The following is a 17594-nucleotide window of genomic DNA, read 5'->3' as shown; positions in this document are numbered from 1 at the left end:
TTCCTTATCTTGCTATCTCAAAGTCCAACTTTCACTTTCATAGAATACAGAGTACCTTCTGTTTTCATGGCTTGCACAATGTTTAACTTTGTAGGTACAAACACATAACAAGGTTGGATGGTCCTTTCCAAGGCCTTCATGGCTGCTCTACTATTTTAAATAGAATAGAATAACAAAGTTGGAAGGGACCTTGGAGGTCTTCTAGTCCAATCCCCTGCTTAGGCAGGAAACCCTACACCACTTCAGACAAATGGTTATCCAACATCTTCTTAAAAACTTCCAGTGTTGGAGCATTTGCAACTTCTGCAGGCAAGTTGTTCCACTAATTAATTGTTCTAACTGTCAGAAAATTTCTCCCTAGTTCTAAGTTTCTTCTCTCCTTGATTAGTTTCCATCCATTGCTTCTTGTTCTACCCTAAGGTGCTTTGGAGAATAGCTTGACTCCCTCTTCTTTGTGGCAGCCCCTGAGATATTGGAACACTGCTATCATGTCTCCCCAGTCCTTCTTTGTGCTGGTCCGTAGCGTAGTGATTCAGAAAAATACGTAACTTTGTACTGCCATGTAGTGGTCATTCTGATTTTTGCAACCTAGATCTGATAGTTGTAGTCTTTTCCAGTCCTACTACCTGAGATTCGATTAACTTAAGTTGCTGGTGATTGAAGTTAGGACCTTCTTCATTCAAAATCTGAACTCTGCTCTGGCCCTTCCCACTTGTCAAATTTATTATTATTATTCTTTCAGGCAGGTCTCAGATACAAGTCTATTGAAAACTGAGAGGGAACGGAAGAGATCAAGACTCTAAAATATATACATTCCATACATTGGAAGCACAGAAGAAGGTTTTTAGGCCCTATGGATCCAGAGGCTATTAGCTGATCAGAGTTTATTATGTTGGACTAACAGTGAGATCTGATCTAGGAGGCCTCAACCTGTTTTCTTGGACAGTGGAGTCTGCAGATGGATTGTTAAGAGAGGAAGCTGATTAAAGGAGCCTGTATATACAATAAACCATTGATGAAAAGAGAAAAAAATGTGCTGAAAAAGTCTGTTAAGTAGTAATTCTACTGAGGCACAGGCAAGTAGGTTTGTCACCACAGCTGATAATAATCTGAGGCACTGATTGTAGATCTGGTTCTTTATTAGAGTTTAATATTGGTGACTGTCTTGTCTAAGACTAATGGCAATTGATTTTTTTTTTCTGGAATATTACTTTAATCCTATTGCTCTTTTCCCTTGCTACTTTCTTGCTCCAACATAAAAGACTGGGAGTTTTTAATATTTGGAAGTCTTTTTTTTTCTTCATGTAATAAGACACATTATCTTTTCTCTACGAAGGCTGCAAATAGAGGAGCCTCATAACTAAATAAGGATGTCTAGAGGGCACAGTAAAAAAAAAAAAGTCGAGGACACCCACAACATGCAAAATAATGCCCATTTTTAATGTGTGTCACTGTGATTACAGCGCAAGTGGCCAGATTCTGCGCAGCAGCACTGGGGATTCGTCGGAAACACGTGATTAATCCACCATAGCTATTTTACACAACTGATGTAGCAATCCCTTTTGCATTACTACTCTTTTGTATTTTAGTATTTAATGACTATGGGGTTACTGTTTAAGGATTGGTACTATAGTACCAATTTTTAAGCTATGTGTAACTGATAGATTGGATGCCAAATTGTGATTTTAATATAGATTTTATCCCAGTTATTTATTACTTTATTCTAGAATTTTAAACTGGATACTCCTTGAGGTTTATTTTTTTAATTTGTTCTGATCTCTGGTCTTTAACTGTAATGAACTTGATTGATTGATTGTGCGTCACATGGTAACACACATAAAAATCAAACAGAACTTCAATGGCTCCTATCTTGACAATTTTTTTAAAAAACTACACTGAGTGGACATCCCTGGAACTAAAGTGATCTGTCATATGCTGGCAACACGTTATGAAAACCTTCACAAATAATCACAACAGAGAAAAATTTCTCCTTGTGAAAGTGGTTTACCCATATCAAAGTTCTGTTGAAACCTAAAATGTGTCTAGACATGACTGACTTTGGATTTACTCCTGTTGTGAAGGCTTTCACGAGCCATTGGAAGATCTAGACCAGGGGTGTCAAACTCAATGTCATTGAGGTCCGCATCGGGATTGTGTTTGGGGTTCCAGGGTGGGTGTGGCCAGGGTGGGCATGGTCAGCTTGACGTCACTTGTGTCAGGGCGCCTGTGGTGACCCTAGTGCTCTGCCAGCAAAAATGGGCCCCCAAACTCCGTTTTCATTGGCAGAGGGTTGCAGGAGGCTGTCCCAGCCAAAAACGGAGTTCGGGAGCCTGTTTTCGCTGGCAGAGGCACCACAAGCCACTCCTTTGTTCTTTCCAGGGTGGCCCCATGGGTGGGATCTAAGCACCCTGTGGGTCGGATGTGGCCCCCCGGTCTTGAGTTTGATACCCATGATCTAGACTAGGGAGAAATTTTCGACAACATTTCAAAGAAGCAATAGAGATGAATAGTTCAGGATCCATGCAGGGACATAAGCCGCTCTTCTCTTAAAATAGCTCCAAGTACATCTTGAAACACTGACAAGTTGAAAAGTATGAATGGCACAACAAAAGTGTGTGTCTGTGTGTGTACGTGAAAACCACACAAGTTTGTAACAGTCTATCAAGCAGGAGGAAGTTCAACTGACGATCTACCATTGCTTGATTTAGGGACAATTAGAATCAGACCCTTATTTTCTACGGATCCTATAATGCTTTTTTTTTTTTTTTTTTTTTTGCTAGAAAGGGTTTTTGTTTCCAGAAGAAATGAAGGAACAAAAGTTGTATGGGAAAGCACTGACTCAGAATTGGTAAGGATAAAGATTAAACCACAGCCTGCTGTGTTCTGGAAACCTGGACAAAGAATAATGGAGAGCAGAGCTCATTTTAGTTGCAACAGTCTTAAGCCGGCTACAATTATGTAGAAAGTAAACATTTCTGCTCAAACTCGTTTGTGAGAGCAAAAAACCCCCAAAACAGATCTCAGGTATAAAGCTAAGGGTCAAGATATATTCAAAACACGACATATTTGTGGATACCTATCTGTAGCATAAATTATCCTTAAGTGCACTATTCAAGATGATTGAGATTTCAACATATCCTTGGCTTGTGAAATTTTGGCTTGCTCACTCTAGCTGATAGCTGATTGAAAAAGAATTTGAGGTCAATATGGCACATCAGATGAACAACAACAATAACAAACAAACAAAAAAGTGAATCCCAAGACTCAGTTGGATGTCAATGGAAGAAAATGTCATTGGGTAGAACTGCTTAAGAACATACTTGAACAAATGCAATTCTATTTTAGAAAGAAACTAGGACGATCTTGATGGGCAATCACCCTATTTCCCTGCAAAGAGTTGTGGTTTGCCTTCATTATCTTTAACATTTCTCCATATGCCCCCTAAAAAGTAGATGTTCTAATTTTCAGTGAGTCACTTCCAGGAGGGAAGGATAAATATACCAGTAATACAGTACTGGGTACTCACTACAGTAGGTTTGCACCAGGGGTGAAATTCACTTACCTTCCGTACCGGTTCGGAAATGCGCACATGCAGGCTGAAAATTGTCACAAAAAAGGGACCTCATGACATCCGCACAGTCGGCCCTACTGTATCGTGCGATCCGATAGGAACCGGCTGAATTTCACCCCTGGTTTCCACTACTAGCAAGCCCAAAGCTCGATCTGTTACTCTATTTATACTATTTTAAATGGGGCATGTGCCTTCAAAGGAAAAAGAATTAAAATGGCTTGTGGAATAAGACGGTAATCGTTTATCAGTTCGCTATTCGCATTTTTGTCTGTTCTATTGAAAACAAGCAAGCATTTTAAACAGCCAGGAATAACTCACCTATGCTAACCGATCAGCACTTTTTATAGCTGGCTTTTGCTACAACTGTGTAGTAGAAAACTCTGCATTTCTACAGTGTGCAATGAGAATGTTTTCAGACTGGCCACGTTGCTACTGAAATGTTACATGTGTCTTCAATCGTCAAAAGCCAGGGATTCTTGCAACAAGACAGCAATCTTTTATCTCCATTAATTTCTTCTCTATTATTTAACATGCATCGAAACAACAGAAATATAATCTTACTTGTCGTTTTGGAGAGTAGGTGCAGCAAAGGAACATACGTGCTCTCATTCTACTACTTCTACAAGTGGAGAATCAAAACAGCCACGACAATATCCAGGTGAGCTACCAAGCCGACTTTGCTACTGAAGCAATGCACATGGTGAGTCACGCAAGGTATAATCTCAATGCAGATACCTGAAACATTCCCATAACACACCAAATCAGCTAGAATGTCTGTGTGGAGACCATGTATGGATTGCAGATACTGTAAAACAGCTTATCATTCCGTGTATCACTAAGACAAAATATTTCTACGTTCCTATCGGGGGGTAGAGAAAAGGGATATCGGTGAACATTTGGGTGTGCGAAATTGGAACTACCGGTCCCATAAAAAACACCATGCAATCTGCATATATAATATAATCCATTGTTTGCCATGCTAAAAACAAAACTCAATTAAACCCAATCCAATCCCCAGACCCTTTAGTGAAGGTCACAGAGGGTTCCCTAATGGGAATATAAAGTTTACGCACAGTGATGAAACTGGAAACAGTTTTCCGGTGTAAAAAAGAGTTCTATCGTTGGTTACATGCCACGCTGGGATTCCATCAGCAAATCAGAGGCTATTCAATACTTATCGTGTTAATCAGATCAGTTGGATTTGGGTCCAGTTCTTGGTGACTGTTTTCTTCTGGCAGTGCCATCTCTTAGGTTTCTTTTTAAAAATCATTATTATCATTCTTTCAGATGGAAAAGTTCGCTTCTATATCATCTGGCAGGACAGCAGCTTTAGAGGCTGGTGATGTTTATGGGGAACTCTCTGTCGAGGCTGTTAAAAGAGAGGAGAAAGGAAACAGAGGAGTAAATACAAGCTGAGTTTGAATCAACTGCAACGTATTGTCGTTCAGACTGAGCAGATGGCTGAATGGTCCTTTCCGATCAAAGTTTAGACCTGCATTAAAGCTTAAAACAAAAGACCAAACCCCACTTCCTTCTAACACTGATGATGTTACCTAGTTTGGTAATGAAATGTCTTCAAGAAAACCACCAAATTCAGAGAGCACCAAGGACCCCACAGCTTATGCGCTCCCAGATAATTATTTCCCCATTCTTCCCCTATATCCCCTGACATTTTAGAAGGCAAAGTCTTTCTTCAATTAAGCACCAGTCCAGGTCACCACACAATATGTCCATGTTATCTTCCTGGCACTTCTAACCTACCTTCAGAGCTGGGATTTATATTTGGTTTTCAATTCAAGAACTTTTTTTCCCCAAGATTATCTAGGTCCCACTGCCATCTGTTTTGACTTGAACATTGTTCTCAGTATTATGTCAGGGTTCCAAGTGACATCCCCAATGAAAGAAGACTCCAAGGCTTGAGTTTCCTCAAAGTTCCATTTTATTAGAGATGTCATATTCGCACATCTGGGAAAACCCAAATCTGAAAGTTTCCAGGTTTTCCCCACCCAAAAGAAAGTTCAAGTCCCACATGTCTATTACATGGTCCAATCATCCATCGTCCAAATTGGAGATACCTCCCAATCATCCCATCCTAGGTGCCAGGGCAAGGCATCCTTGACTCTCTGAGAAAGGAATGTTATTTTGACGACATATCACCCATACTCTATGCAATCCCCCCTCCCATTTTCCCACAGTAGAAAATGTGGCAGGCCTGAAGGCCCAAATGTTAAAGGTGGCTTCCAGGTCTGACATATTAATTACATCAATTAATGCATTAGAAATAGGTCACATCAGAAGTATTTGACTAGATGTTCCCAAATTATTTAGTCAAGATTCTTCTTAATATAGTTTGGTGTTTAATATTTCTATGACCTCAGAATACTTTCTGTGACCCTTCAAATCAACTCCTTTTTTGAAGATTAGTGAAATGTTCTCATTCTTACATCCAATCAGTAATCAGTCCCAAATAATTAGGGTTGCCAGGTCTGCTTCCAAAAAATAGCGGACAAGGGTGTGTGTGTGTGTGTGGGGGGGTGTTATGTAGTAAAAAAATAAAAAAATTTTTTTACAATTCAATTATATATTTTCTTATAAACATTTTAACACGTATTAAAATAATCACTTCAAAACTTTACTTAAAATTCAAAACATCAAATATATTATAATAATATGTAAAATATTAAATTACATTTTACTTTGCTGTTGTGTGTATTTTTTATTTGACTGCGCAGCTTTGATCAATTCTTTGTGTTTAAGGAATAATTCTTTAATTTCAGTACAACGTTGAGAAATATTAAAAAATATACAAAGTTCACTTCGAACTGATGGTACAAGCAGTCGGTTACGTTCGTCAGTCCACAAATTTCCCATGACGCTGAAAATTCATTCAACATTTGCATTTGATACCGGAATTGATGCACAATACTGGAACAGTTTCAGTAAACTCGGAGCTGGCACTTTCTTGAAAAAGTACGTCCACTTATCAAGGGATGAATCGCCCTGCAGATGAACATAAACTTCTTCTAAGGCAGAAATTTCATCGAAGAGAGTGTTGGGTGGAAGTTCTTCTCTCCATGGTGATAATAACCAGATGTTCGTCATTTCTTCTAAAGTTGGAGGATTATTGCGATCAATTAGATTGAAACAATTTAGTGTCTCATATACTGAATCGGTGAAATTATACCACTTTTTCTAGGTACGCAATGGCTCTTTGATACACGTTGATGGCTTCTTTCTTGAACTTTTGCACGGCATTCTCAGGCAAATGTTTTTTACTTAAGGCAAATAAAACTTTCATTCCAAAAAACTGCTCATCGTATTTTTTTTGCAAAGAATCACGCAGCTTACACATGATAATGTGAAGATCACATGCAAGAATTTTCTTGCTTTCCAGCTTCAGTAGGGTGTCTTGCATTATTGACATGAAGAAGTGCATGAAATATAAATACAATTCTGAAATTGTTGGTTCATCGTCCTTTGCGAGTTCATTTTCCTGATCCGAAATAAGGTTCCAGATAACCTTATGGCACTCATCAGATCCAAGAGAAATAAAATACGATTTTAGAGGTATCCAGTTTAAAATAAGTCTTTCGACCGCTTTAAACAAACTTAACCAACGTGTTGGAACATGGCGCAAAACTTCATGGAATTCTGACCCGCAAAACTCAAAAAATGATTTCAACTCTTCTCGTTTCTTCGCAGAATTCGAAAATTCGGCAAAAACCTTCAGCACTACATTTTCGATATCAAAAGATAACTGCTTTAATGCATTTTTTGCGCTGTTGTGTAAAATGTGATTATTGCAATGAGCATTCGATCTTTGTCTCATTCTAACTTATGAAAAAAAAGACAAAACGCGATTCTCCTATCCTTATTCTCTTAGACTGTACAGCTTTAGATTACGTACCATTTCATCATAAAGCTTTTGAATGAAAAAAATGTCCACTATTTTGTGAAAAAAAATAGTGAACATAATGTGAAAAAAGTGGACTGTCCGCTCAAATAGTGGACACCTGGCAATAATTCTATTTTATATTTCTCCAGGCCATATTTTCTCCACAGCCATATCTCAAAGCTAGGGCTTTCAGAGTATCACCCATGGGTTCAAAAACAAAAATGATCTGTTTCTTGTACTGCCTGTCATGAACTAAACTTACTACTATATTTTTACGGTTATTGAATATGCTTCACCTTCTTGTTTGTACAACACTCAAGAGGACTTAAGAACAATTTTTAAAAAAAAAAAACACCGGGGCCTTAAAATCAATATTTTAGTCTGCTTAACAATGATAAACTTGGCAAAGGGATTTGTTTCTGCCGCTATCTTAATTTATGTGCTTTTCCACCACCAATCTGCCATGTTCTCCCTTCTTTTATTCACCTGAGTGAAGGTCTGCATCTTTTGCCAGCTTCTTCAGTTGTCATTTTCTGTCCACTTAAAAGCACTCATTAAAATGGATGTTTCATTGTTATTTTATTGAAACTTCCATAGACTCCATTCTTATTAGGGGTATAGTACTTATCCCAGTATAGGCTACTCTGCTTGATGCATGAAATTTAAAGTTGTAACAGCCACCGGTCTCTGCTTGAAGGCATTTTATGAATTCACCTAGCCTTATGAATTTATTTCCAATTTGTTCTTACTGTTCAAACATTTTTACCAATATGCAATTGGAATTAAAGTCCAAGAGATCTGGATCTTCATTTGAATTCAATGAAAAACAAATCCCGTCCTCTAATTAAGATTAGAAATAATCAACTTAACATATTGTATGGATGCATTTGCTCATCCTTCCCCTACCCAATTACAGTATGCTTGTTGTGTGAATTTGAAGAATGTCCTTATGGAAGAAAACAATGGCAAACCACATCTGTACCTTTACTACAAAAACTATATGGACGTGGTCATGAAGTCATCAAGAATCAAGCACAGATCTAAAGTGACTTCACCTTTTTTGTAACCCACTTTTACAAGATAAAATCATGCAGAGCTTTTTTTTAAGGGGTTAAAAAGATAATCCCAATAAAAACTTTTTTTAAATGAAGAAGAATTTACCATAAGTAAAACTCACTTCCTATGAGTGGTAAGCAGGGGTGAAATGCTCCCGGTCTGGTCCGGTCCGTCTGAACTGGTAGTAAAAAAAGGCTACTGGTTCGCTGAACCGGTAGTAAAAAATGTAAAAAAAAAAAAAAGTTCTGACGATCAACTGAGCTTTGTTTTTTTTTTACTTTTTTAATTTTAATTTAATTTAATTAATTTAATTTAATTTTTTAATTACTGGTTCTCCGGTAGCTGTGGCGCATGATCATCAGAGCCTTTTTTTTTTTAACCTTTTAAAAGCATTTTTTTACAATCTATTCGCCTGAATAGGTTGTAAAAAAATGCTTTAAAAAAGTAAAAAAAAAAAAAGTCAGCCACGCCCACCCAGTCACATTACCCCCCCACCAAGTCACTCCCACAGAACCGGTAGTAACAAATTTTATATTTCACCACTGGTGGTAAGTGTAATCTAAGTGCAATCTTAGAAGTGGCATCTTTCCTTCTCTCTATCAACTTCCAAAGCACCAGAAGGCAAGAGAAGAATCAATGGATGAAAACTAATTAAGGACAGAAGTGACCTAGAACTAAGAAGAAATTTCCTCTATAGTGAGAACAATTAACCAGTGGAACAGCTTGCTTTCAGAAGTTGTGGGTGCTCCATCACTGGAGGCTTTTAAGAAGAGACTGGAATGGTATTGGGTCTCCTGCTTGAGCAAGGGATTGCATTAGATCTCCAAGATCCCTTCCAACTCTGCTATTCTAACACAAAATCTGCCATTCATTGAATGCTATTCTTCTAAGCTATTAGACAGACAGAAATGACTTGGGAGATGATATATTCTCCCCACTGGTTTTGAACAAGAAGCAGATGCCATTCAGTTGTATTTCAAAGGGCAAACTGTCCCAGAGAAGTTAATGAGGCACTAACTCTGCTTGAAAAAGCCCTAATCAGGAAAGGATGAAGTGTTTTCCACGTGAGCTTTCCTTGAGGCACATCAAGTGCATTCTCCATATCCTGACTGTTAGGAAATGATTATTACTAACTTGTTAGGTTGGCAATATATAAACCATCAATATAGCTTTAAGACTGCTGTATTGCTGTATTGCACCATACTGTGTCCTGATTGGTTAGCTCTGTAGCCAATGTCCTTAAGAGGGAGCTAGAAACCTGGTTTGTTTCTCTTTGATGCTCTTTACAATTCTTTACACCTTTGCTGATCTGTATTGCTCATTACTGCTTTTTGCTGTGTTTCCTACTGTTTGCAACTGTAAGAACTGTTATTGTGTATGACTACAACGACTGGTAAGAAGACTTTGTTATTTGGATAATCCCTGGACTATTGTTTGACTATCTACTGCTTTATACGTGTATGACCTGGACTGTTTATTGGACTGTGCCTTAATATATCCTAAAAGTAAACACAATTCAGTGTATCTCTGTGTTGGCTGTGTTATTTGTAACTACTCTCAATCGCTTTCATGTGCACACCCTTGCTACTCAAGGATTGCTCTGCGAATTCCTTAACACTGACTTTTCAATGTCTGATAAAAACTTTTTTCCCATTCTTCTCAGAACAAAAAGAAATAAGCAATAGCCTTGTAATTCCCATTACTTTTCTAACTGGTTCCAAACAAGACACAAATAAAAAAGTTCTTTCAAGTTATTCCAGGATGTCAGCCTTCGGAGCATTACCTTGTTGTCTTTTGCCATTTCATTTTTTTTTAAAAGAAAATTCAACAAAGAAGCATGTTATTAATGGGCAGAGCATATCAGATGATGGCTAAAATAAGGGCAGCTGCCACTTTTCAAGAGCAAGTTAAACACTGACACTTCCCTTTGTTTCTGCAAACTCCCCCTCATCCAGCAAGAAATGTACTAAAAACTGTAATTAGACACTCTGCCTAAAAGTGTTCTACCGATACACTGCGCTTGATAAGAAATCACTGATACATAAAATATACACTCTGAAAAGCCGTGGATCCCAGCCTGCCAACAGTGGCTCAGCAGGAATAGTATTAAGAGAGTTGCTGCTTCAGGCAAAAGTGGCTGCCTGCCAAGGTGCCATCCAGAGACAGGGTAAAAGCAAGAATGGTTCCAGGTTCCAACAATTTCCCATGGGTCACATTAAGGTTGAGGTTCTTCTTGATTCTGATTTTTCACCGAACGATGGAAAGTCAGCAGGAGAAGGCTGCTCGGAGTTTCCTGCGTTAAGAACACCCTGCCAAGCAAGTACAATTTGTATACCTCCCGTGTGCAAATGGAGACATCCCTCTATGCATTTTTAATTCAACAAAGCAATTCTCTAATAAGCACATCGATGCCTAAGTTCAAAGGTGGTTGTGAATAGCTCAACGTTGGACAGGGAAGCAGTATGAAAATGAAACAAGAATATTTTATGGAGCAGTTCGAAGTGCTATATCCCAGAGAAAGGCTGTGGGTATCTGTAGGTGGTTGGTAAGTTCAACAGAATAATAGCTTGACTTACGGTGATGTATCTTTCGGGCCACAGGAAAATGGACCTGACAGAAAAGGGTTATTTCCACGTCTTCTATATTAGAAAGCAAAGCTTAAGACCACTTTGTCAGGCCTGGAAGCCATCTTTTTCGTTGGATCTTCAGGCCTGCCACATTTACTACTGTGGGAAACTGGCAGGGGGGATTGTATGGAGCCAGGGTGATATATAGTCATAATAACATTCCTTTCTCAGAGAGTCAAGGACATCTTGCCCTGCACCTGGACAGCTGGAACTGGGAGGCATCTCCAGTTGGGACAGTGCATTGATTGGGCCATGGGATGGACATATGGGTGCTGGGCAGGGACTTGGACTTTCTTATGGGTGGGGAAAACCTGGAAAGTTTCAGATTCGGGTTTTCCCAGATGTGCCAATATGACATCTCTAATAAAATGGAGCTTTGAGGAAACTCAAGTCTCAGAGTTTTTTTTCCTTCGGAGGTGTTACATGGAATCCTGACACTCTTATTATTTCATGGAGAATACCCCTTCCCTTCAGCCATCTGCACTGACTTCAGCTGAGAAATTCAACTACCATTTTATAGTATATTCAATGATTATAAGAAAGCTTGCATATAGGATTGAAGAATAATGTTTAATGGTTGAGATCAAGATGGCCTGGAAGGATTATGCTGCAGCAGTATTTCCAGAGTGGATCAATCAATCAAACAAATGGTTTATAGCATTCTGTGTAGCCCATTGCAGTCAAAATCTGGTCAAAAGAGTCAATTTTCCTATATTGTAACGTTTTATAAGGATAGATGACTTCTCCCTTGTACCCTAAAATGGTATTGATGTTATTAAGACTATCAATGCACCTGCTCCCTTTGCAGAAGGTGCTATGAGTAGAAAAGGGAGGTCTATTCACCTGCTAATTGTAGAGAAGGAAACGCATCTCTCCTGATTCCTCATTTTGTGCGAGACAAAAAATGATTACATTTTTGCTATCTCAACGAGGCAGATTCTCAGAGCCCCACACACATCTAGTTTGAAACCAGATGAATTGAATCAGCCATCAAAAGGCACATAGAGATAAAGAATATTTACACACCATTCAAAAGAGACAATATGAAAAGCTAAAAAGGTAACAAAAAAGACCAGAACACTTTTTCACCAATAATCAACATTTAAATAAACAGGAATTAGGACCAGGATTAACACCAGACAATCAATGAAGCAGTAAACAGTACCCTAATCAAAGATTTATCAACTCAGAAAACAAGCAATAAACAAAAGCCTAAGCAAGAAACTATGAAGGAATAGAATAGAATAGAATTCTTTATTGGCCAAGTGTGATTGGACACACAAGGAATTTTTCTTTGGTGCATATGCTCTCAATATACATAAAAAGACAAGATACAATCATAAGGTACAACACTTAATGATAGTCATAGGGTACACATAAGCAATCAAATCATATTAGGAAACAGTCAATATAAATCGTAAGGATACAAGCAACAAGGAGAAAACAACCCTCCTCCCACCAACAATAACAGGGGAAGCCATTGAATATAAACAGAGAGCAAACTCCATTCCCTTTCAGTACTGAAGACGTTACCTAGTCTGGTAACAAAATGCCTGCAAGCAAACAAGCTCAGAGACCAGCAAGGACCCAACATTTCAACCTTGAGCTGTATGTATTCTCTTCTATTGAAACTTTGTCTGATTCAAAAATCTGGAGTATTAATCCCAGTCCTTTAGGCTTCTTTGAACTTTTTATTTTGGGGCTTTACATTTCTGGCTGCCTGATGCATATTTTTAGCAAGGCATTGTGAGTATATAGACAGAAAAGTGCCATGTAGTTTCTTTCCCAGATTAATATCTATTGTAATATGTTGCCTGGTCCCTTTCCTCTTACCATATATACATCAAGGGATTCTGGAACTTTTCTTGTGATAACGTGTTACATATGGGAAGCATAAATCTACCAAATTACAAATTCAAATACAAACAGATACATTTTGTGGATATTCAACTAAGTCATCCTAAATTCCTGGAGAAAAAGTAGGATTAATTACATATAAATTAGTATGAATTATTATAAAATAAAGGATTATATTAGGATGAGGGCCTGATGGCTCTGTGGTTAAAGACCCTGAACTTGTCAACTTGAAAACTGACAGCCCAGGTTCGAGACCTAAGTGCCGTGCAACGGAGTGAGCTCCTGTTACTTGTTCCAGCTCTTGCCCACCTAGCAGTTCGAAATCATGCAAGTGCAAGTAGATAAATAGGTACCACTTCAGTGGGAAGGTAACAATGTTCTGTGAACCTTTGGTACATAGCCATGCTACTCACAAGACCAGAAACGTTGGCTCCCTCGGCCAAGAAACAGAGCACCGTGCCGTAGAGTCGGACACAACTGGACAGGAAAACCTTAACCTTAGTACATTAGGAGTATTAGAGAAATACAAACTGGTGAATCATTGAACAAATCAACCCAGAGTTCTCAGTCAAGCACAAATGACCAGTCTCAAATGATCCCGCACCAATACAATACAGCATTGCCAGGGGTGGGTTCTACTTACCTTTACTACCAGTTCGCAATGGGAGCATGCGTGTGCACTTCTGCGCATGCATGTGCACTTCTGCACATGCGCAGATCGTCAATTATGACATCCGGGTGGATGTGTGGAGCCTCCCGCCACTTTTACTACCAGTTCTAAAGAACCAGACAGAACCGGGAGCAATCCACCACTGAGCGTTGCCCATCCCAGTTTCCGTAGCCAACCCATAAGGATACCATGCTTGAGCCTATTGAATTCAAACTTCGATTGAAATAAAATCATGCTGACTGGGGAATTCTGGGAGTTGAAGTCCTTAAAGCTGCCAAGATCGAGAAACACCAGCTGCAACACTCAATTAAAGCTAAGATGGATCAAAACTTGAGCATTGCCTGCCAGGAAGAATAAGTAGTCCTGTAGAAGATGGGTCAGAATTGAAGAGGATTAAGCCATCTGCATATGTTCACACCTGTCACTAGGACCCAGTGTAGACCAGATGTCACCCTTAATTTCTCAGCTCTTTGTTTTTCATTGGGGTGGAATGGACATGATCAGAGCAGACACCAAACTCTGACTACTTATATGTTGATTCAGCAGAACTGCCCTGTTTTCCTAGGGATTTAAGATAAATATGAAACTTTTTGTTTTGTAACAACACTTGGAAACTCTGAGCACCCTCAGGGATGAGAAAGAGAAGCATAATTCTTTCTCCTTTAATTGCCACATTCTTTACAGAAATTGCTTCTTTAAAGCTGTTACTCCTTTGCATTTTGCCAGAAGTTCCCAGATTTCTGATAATGCCACTCCCACTATTTCAAAATCACATCCTAAATAATAAGAGGTTCAAATACTCAATACTCCTGTTTTTTGCAGATTCTTGATTCTGCCAGAATGGCAGATAAGAAGATCATAGATCATAAAGGGGAAGGGGAAGAGAGAGAGACAGATCGGGAGAGAGAGGGAGGGAAAGAGGGAGAGCGGGAGGGAAGGAGGGAGGGGGAGAGAGAGAGAGATATTATTGCAGTTTCCCAACTTCAGCAACTTTCAGAACTGTGGACTGCAATTCCCAGAATTCCCCAGCCGGCACTGGGTAATTGCAGTAGCTGGCATTTGTAGCCCATGCATCTGAAAGTTGCTGAGGTTGGGAAACATTGGATTATTGTGTTCTGTTTTGCCTTAGCAAATAGAACTCTTCGGCCTCAATAATCTGGATGCAAAGGTACCTTTGAAAATGGTTGCCTATTTTGCATGTGGTGTTGACGGAATATTGAACTAAGGAGGAATGTCATGACAGTAAGAACAATTAATCAATGGAACTGCTTGTTTACTGGAGTTGTGGATACTCTATTGCTGGAGATCTTCAAGAAAATATTGGAGAGCCATTTCTTAGAGATGTAATAAGCAGGGGTGAAATCCAGCAGGTTCTGACAGGTTCTGGAGAACCCGGTAGCAGAAATTTTGAGCAATTCGGAGAACCGGAAAATATCACCTCTGGCTGGCCCCAGAGTGGGATGGGAATGGAGATTTTGCAATATCCTTCCCCCAGGAGTGGGGAGGGAATGGGGATTTTGCAATATCCTTCTCCTGCCATGCTCACCAAGCCACGCCCACCAAGCCACACCCATAGAACCAGTAGTAAAAAAGTTTGGATTTCACCACTTGTAATAAGGTCTCCTAACTTGGGCAGGGGGTTGAATTAAAAGACCTCCGAGGTCTCTTCTAGCCTTATGATTTTATAAACCATTGTCCATAAGCTATTGGCATCCCTCTATCTAGCAGGACTTTCTTGTATGCAAATGCCAGGCAATCTAACCCCATAGCCTTAAATTCTGAGTTGAAGTTCTTTGGGCTGCATGAAAGTCCTGGCAGATGCTCTCAACAAGTTGCCTTTTCCAAAGATGATCAGTCAAAGTTTATTGCTCGAACTAATACAAACTATATTCTCTATGCACGATCCTCAATAACAGAATAAGAGTTGGAAAGGACCTTGGAGGTCCAACCCGCTGTTCAACCAGGAAACCCTATACCACTGATGGCTAACCTTTTTGCCATCGCGTGTTGGGGGGGGTCATGCGCACACGTGCCCACACCCATAATTCTATGCACCCTGCCCCCGCGCATGCGCCTCACCCCCCACTTCCGGCACACGATGGCCCGGTAGGCCTGTTTTTCTCTCTCACCTGGCTCCAGAGCCTCTCTGGGGAGGCTCTGGAGCCTCTGAGTCTGGGGAGGGTGAAAACAGCCTTCCCCACCCACCCCCAGAGATCCTCCGGAGGCTAGAAACGGCCCATTTCCCAATTTCCGGTTGGACAGGAAGTGATGTTTTTTGTTGTCCCCAGCCTCCAGAGACTCCTAGAGAGGCTTCCACTGTTGAAACTCCAACAACTTCCAGTGTTGGAGCACCCACACCTTCCAGAGGCAAGTCGTTCCACTGATTAATTGTTCTAACTGTCAGGAAATTTCACCATAGTTCTTGGCTGCTTCTCTCTTTGATTAGTTTCCATCCATTCCTTCAGGTGCTTTGGAGAATAGGTTGACTCCCTCTTCTTTGCGGCAGCCCTTCAAATAGTAAAGTAAAGCAACACTTGACTCAGAATTCTCATTTCCCTGATGAAAAACCCTTTTTGCTGTGTTTGTATCAAAAGAGGAGGCTTTGATGATTTTATCAAGATAAAGCTAAGAGAGATGGAAGGGAAGAGGCAGGAGACAAAGAGAGAATAGCTTGACCCTTTTGCAGAGACCACAGTCTGCTTTTTCCGGTCCCTGACTTTGAGATTGCTATTCTAAGGATTACATTTTTGTATTCATAACCAGGATGCAAATTAAAATTTAATTTTAACGTACTCTGATGGCAGAGGGTATGGAGTGAAGAAAAGGAGATTTATGATTTAATAGGCTACTGGTATTAGAATGCATCCTGATGCCGTCTTTATTTATGCTGCCACCCAAAATTAATTACTTAGATACGATGTTCACGGTGCATCAAATTATTGCAATGTTTATTTCAGCTTATGGTGATGTATGCAACTGATGCTTTGGCATCACCTCTACCAAAGCCTGTGCCAGCATGATATGCTTCTTAGAACATGGACACTAAAATTCTATTCATCAATCAGAAGCGAACTGTTAGGAAGCTTCTCCTTAATGCCGGGTTGTTTTTCTCCTTGATTAGTTTCCATCCATTGTTTCTTGACTTGTCTTCTGGTGCTTTGGAAAATAAGTTGACCCCTTCTTTTTTTGGGGCAGCTCCTCAAATACTGGAATACTGCTATCATGTCATCCCTAGTTCTCCTTTTCTCTAGATCGGCCATACCCAATTCCTGCAATTTTCTTCATATGTTTTTGTCTTCAGGCCCTTTATCATCTTAGATTTATTTATTTAATTAATTTATATTGCCGCCTATTCGCCCATGGAGACTCAAGGCGGCTTACAGAATATAAAACCACATTTAAAACAATACAAACTAAACAAAAAGAATCAAATAAATTAATATAGTACAATATAACAAAATCACCTCCCACCCCCCGCCCTGGTGACAGCAGATCACACAAGCCATTTAACGGGCTCCATCCTGCTCTTGGTTCCCCAGGCCCGCTGGCAGAACCTTCAGCGCCTTTTTTAAAAAATTTGATTTATATGCTGCCCTTCTCCGGAGACTCAGGGTGGCTTACAATGCGTTAAGCAATAGCTTTCATACTTTTGTATATTTATACAAAGTCAGCTTATTGCCCCCACAATCTGGGTCCTCAATTTACCTACCTTAGAAAGGATGGAAGGCTGAGTCAACCTTGAGCCTGGTGAGATTCGAACTTACAGTAATTGCAGACAACTGGTGTTAATCACAATACTATCAGTCTGCTGAGCCACCAGCGCCTTCTTAGAAGAGTATTAGAGTGGAGGCCATTCTAATCTCTGGGGAATGATGTTCCAGAGAGAGGGAACCACTGTTCTGGGTCCCATCAGATGTA

At 39.7% G+C, this 17594-nt stretch overlaps 1 protein-coding gene across 1 annotated transcript in view; it reads right to left on the bottom strand.

Moving 5' to 3' along the window:
• Positions 1-4567: 4567 nt before the first annotated feature.
• Positions 4568-17594, bottom strand: part of SAMD12 (sterile alpha motif domain containing 12) — a 317116-nt gene continuing 304089 nt past the window's right edge. Inside the window, exon 6 of the mRNA XM_070942042.1 lies at positions 4568-4940. Coding sequence (XP_070798143.1) covers positions 4875-4940 — 66 coding nt within the window. The 3' untranslated portion in view covers positions 4568-4874. The remainder of the gene's footprint in view (positions 4941-17594) is intronic.

This window comes from Pituophis catenifer, unplaced genomic scaffold, assembly GCF_029215685.1.
Source record: "Pituophis catenifer annectens isolate HBS135680 unplaced genomic scaffold, rPitCat1.0.hap2 SCAF_3, whole genome shotgun sequence".
NCBI classification, from domain to species: Eukaryota; Metazoa; Chordata; class Lepidosauria; order Squamata; family Colubridae; genus Pituophis; species Pituophis catenifer.
This window is presented reverse-complemented; position numbering and strand designations above follow the sequence as displayed.